The sequence below is a fragment of the Hordeum vulgare genome, chromosome 4H, assembly GCF_904849725.1.
Source record: "Hordeum vulgare subsp. vulgare chromosome 4H, MorexV3_pseudomolecules_assembly, whole genome shotgun sequence".
Lineage (NCBI taxonomy): Eukaryota > Viridiplantae > Streptophyta > Magnoliopsida > Poales > Poaceae > Hordeum > Hordeum vulgare.
In genome coordinates this window covers 459,262,797-459,267,124 of record NC_058521.1, presented here as the reverse complement: position 1 = coordinate 459,267,124, position 4,328 = coordinate 459,262,797, and the positions used below count along the sequence as shown (strand labels likewise).

General features: G+C 47.3%; 1 protein-coding gene across 1 annotated transcript; it reads right to left on the bottom strand.

The window, feature by feature from the left end:
• Positions 1-2,797: 2,797 nt before the first annotated feature.
• Positions 2,798-3,761, bottom strand: LOC123448954 (50S ribosomal protein L10, chloroplastic-like). Its single transcript, XM_045126008.1, has one exon. It carries the CDS (start codon positions 3,661-3,663, stop codon positions 3,007-3,009), a length of 657 nt encoding a protein of 218 aa, XP_044981943.1. The 5' UTR covers positions 3,664-3,761; the 3' UTR covers positions 2,798-3,006.
• Positions 3,762-4,328: the final 567 nt, after the last annotated feature.

The window sequence follows — 4,328 nt, the reverse complement described above, 5'->3', positions numbered from 1 at the left end:
TCCGGGAGTTGAACAATCTCATGGTCTAACGAAATGATACTTGACATTAGAAAAGCTTTAGCATACGAACAACACGATCTAGTGCTATGCTTAGGATTGGGTCTTGTCCATCACATCATTCTCCTAATGATGTGATCCCGTTATCAATGACATCCAATGTCCATGATCAGGAAAACATGATCATCTATTGATCAACGAGCTAGCCAACTAGAGGCTCGCTAGGGACACATTGTGATCTATATATTCACACATGTATTATTGTTTCCGGTTAATACAACTATAGCATGAATAATAGACAATTATCAAGAACTAGGAAATACAATAATAGCCATTTTATTATTGCCTCTAGGGCATATTTCCAACACTTGCTGGTGTGGTACACCAACATTATCCTAGCCTTATTTTGCTTTGTATGTACTTCCATATTGAAATATCTAAAAAGCTTATTTTTACAAGGGAAACGTTTATACACGGCGCGCCGACCGAACCGTTTTGGCCGGACGCACCGCGTTTGTTCGATCTGCGCAGATCACGCGTTCCCCTTTGCGCAGGCCGCCGTCGCCCCCTCACGTACTTCCCCTTGTGCGCGCCCCTGCGCTGCTGCCGTCGATATTGCCGGTCCCTGCCTCCGTCGGACAGATCCGCGGTGTTCCTTCAAGCCGGCGTGCCTCCCCTATTGGATCTCATCCTGCCGGCCGTCATGGAGTCGCATCGGATGCCACCGTTGTTGGATACGAAAAGCTATGACACAGACGACGATGTTGCAACTGGCGACGAAAAAAGCTTCAAACCGACGATCAAAAATGCTACAATCGTCATTGTCGAAAGCTTCAACCATAGATGAGGGGAATCAAGGGCCACCCACCACGCAAACCGCGAATGTTGCAACCGGTGATGAAAAAAGTTTCAACCGGCTCGAAAAAAGCTTCAAACGACGACAGCGAAACACAAAAAGATGCAATTGTTGACACAAAAGCTTCAACCACATACCAGCGAGGAAAGCCTGTCATTTTTGCTACAACCAGCAAAAAGCTTCAAGCGACATGGAAAAAAGCTTCAACCGTTGTGGAAAAGGCTTTAACGACATGGAAAAAGTTTCAACCAAAGTGAAAAAAGCTTCAAACCGGAGTTCGGGGGGGGGGGGGGGGGGGCAAGCCTGTGCACGCACGAGCGTCGACGGCGACGAGCGGCGACGACGGGGGGAGAGGGATGGGGTGCTCGTGTGGCAAGAGGTCGGAGGCGCGCGAGGCTGTGCGCCGGCGCAGAGCGGGGACGACATGTCAGATCTGACGGCTATCGCAGTCAGATCAAATGGCTGTCGCCCGACCGGCGGGAGCGGTCGCGTCGGTGCGCCGAAGCAGAGCGGTGCCCTTTTTACAAACAGACGGAGCACAACTTAGAGAGAATTCCTTATTTGACACTCCCTTAAAATCATGTTCCTTATTTGACACTGAAAAAAATTCTTCCCTATATGACCTATAGTCTTAATTTCTTTCCCTATATGACACTCTAGTTCATTTTATACACGTGAAAAGACCTTTTTACCCATGTACATAATGTGACCAGAAATATGTAGCATTGAGCCTATAAAAAGAGCAGTAGTAGTAGTTTTATGCTTATTTACGAGATTTAGATATCCTAAAACTAGTCTGACTAAAAATAGTCTCTTTAATAGGCTAAAGTTCCAAGCACCCCTGACTAAAGAGAGGCTAAAACTAATCTCGAGGCTAAAATCTTTTAGTCAGGGGTACCCCTACTAAAATGTGGAATAGTCCTCTCTCTCCTCATTTAACTCCTCTCCTTTAACACATGCGAGTTCTGGATTGGAGGGTTTGAAGGATAATAAATATTCATTAACTTGATTTTAGTCTCTTTAGTATTTGGATCCAAGCATTGGTGAGGCTAGCAAGTTTTAGTCCCACTACTTTTAGTCATGGGACTAAAACGTATCCAAGCACCCTCTTAGCAATCTGCTACGAGTATAATGGAATCAATCAATTTTATTCCTTTTTCTGTCACGGAGATTTAGATATCCTAACTAGTAATAATAACTATGTTGCATATCGATCCAGCAGCCTGCTAGCTTGCATATGTGTATATTAAAATACCTCTGGGGTCATATTATCTTGAAACAACTATTATCTTATACATATTTGTGGTCACATTATACATATGGGCAAAATGGTATTTTCACGTGTACAAAATGCACTAGAGTGTCATATAAGCAAAAAATTTAAGATTAGAGGTCATATAGGGAAGAAATTTTTCTCTAGTGTCAAATAAGGAACACAATTTTAAGAGAGTGTCAAATAAGGAATTCTCTTCACAACTTATGGTTGTTTTGGCGATCAAGGAGAAACTTAAAGATCTAATTCGAAGAATTAACAACTCCTAGGTAGTGTTACCAAAATCTGAATCCTTCGAGTTGTTTCTTAGCAGGAAGTGGAGGCTGCGAAGCCACGGTCAAGTTATGATGCACAAACACTCACATTTTGTCTAACTTCAGAGCGACGAAGCCTCACCGTCGCCTGAAAAATGAAATTTGACCTGAACCTTTGGATACACGCTGACACGAGAATAGCCATCACTAGTTGAAATCCAATTCGGCTGTTAGGAGCATATATAGTTCACTGTTTTTCATGGGTCCTTGCCCTATTAAACTTGCTCTTGCACAAACCAAATTATTCATCAAGATGGTGTTCATTGCCCGATTCTCAAACCATCCTTTCTTTCCAATTTCATCCCAATTTGAACACCAGCAGGCACGAGAAACTGCCCAATTGCAGGCTGCACATTGTGAAGGGGAAAACTTGTGATTCAATTCAAACCCAATTTCATCCCAATTTGGACACCAGCAGGCAGGAGAAACTGTCCAATTGCAGGCCGCACATTGTGAAGGGGAAAACTTGTGATTCAATTCAAACGGGAGACAGTAAAGGTACAAGGAATTGTACAGACAAGGAGTGAGATGAGAGGACAGGAGGCACAACCATATGGCAAGTGCCACTAGGCGGCGCCGGCGCCGGACTCCTCTTCGAGCTTGCGCACGTAGGCGGAGAGCACGGCGACGACGTCCCTGGCCGGCGCCTGCAGCGTGGTGACGAGGGAGGTGGCCGGCCCATTGAGGGCGCCGAGCAGCTTGGAGTAGACCTCGGCGCGGCTGGGCATGGTCTCGAGCGACTTGAACTCGGCGGGCTCGTAGTACTTGCCCTCGAACACCGCCCCGATGAAGTCGTTGGTCTCCTCGACGCGCTCCTCCTTCTGGAAGGCGCGGTAGGGCTTGAGCGCGACGGGGACCTCCTCCGTGTGGACGAAGAGCCAGGCGTTCATGCCCTTCATGCACGGCTTGAGCGCCTCCCAGGGGGTGCCCTCGATGGCCTTCCCCACCAGCGTGTTCTTCGCCACCAGGAGGTGGCACGACTCCGGCAGCGCGTCGCGGATGCCCTGGAACTGCTTCACCGTCAGGCCCTCGTAGCGGATGCCGGCCAGGAGGTAGCACCCCTCCAGCTGCTCGCGGACCACGGCGACCGTGTCCTCCTTGCGCCCGCGGGAGATGGCGGCGCGGATGGTGGAGCGGCGCAGGGGGCGGGGGCAGCGCGGGGCTGCGGCTAGGGTTTGGAACGCCGGGAGGGGCCGCGCGGTCGGGAGGAAGGAGGTCTCCATTTTTCTGGGGCGGGCGGACGCGCCGTACGGGGGGTTGGGTTGGGGAGAAACGGCGAGGAGGATAGAGCGGAGTGGACAAAGCTTATCTATGGAGAAGACGATGGGTAGTTTCTTTCGTGGACACGGTGCACGTAGACCTTTTTGGACTACGAAAACACTAACCGGCAAACATTCCCTGGAAGGGGATGTCTAGCGAACGCATTTTCCTGGCAGTTATACTAACGAAACGAAATCAAACGGTGACAACTTTAAAAGAAAGTGTTTCTCTAAAGAAATTGTCATACTATTCTAAAGAAAATGTCATATGAATATGAAAAAATTGTCAGCAAGAACGTTCGCAAATATCATCCCTCCTAGTGAACGTTCGCCACCTATTGTGGTCCTTGGATTGTGTGAACATATATTCCGCGATTCGAGTGAGCACTATGTCTGGCTCTCAGCTGCGATTGGAAGGAGGGGGCTATAGACAGTTATGTTATGTATATTCACTCTCCTTTAAAATTACTCTTTTTGTTTAAAAATGTGGTTGAATATACTTCCTTCGTTCCTAAATATAAGTCTTTTTAATTATTTCACTAAGGACTACATATGAATGTATATAGACATACTTTAGAGTGTGGATTCACTTATTTTGTTTCGTATGTAATCCGTGGTGCGATATCTAA

Bases quoted from the DNA above. Each gene is read 5' to 3' on its own strand.
- LOC123448954 (XM_045126008.1), bottom strand. From the start codon at position 3,663: ATGGAGACCTCCTTCCTCCCGACCGCGCGGCCCCTCCCGGCGTTCCAA.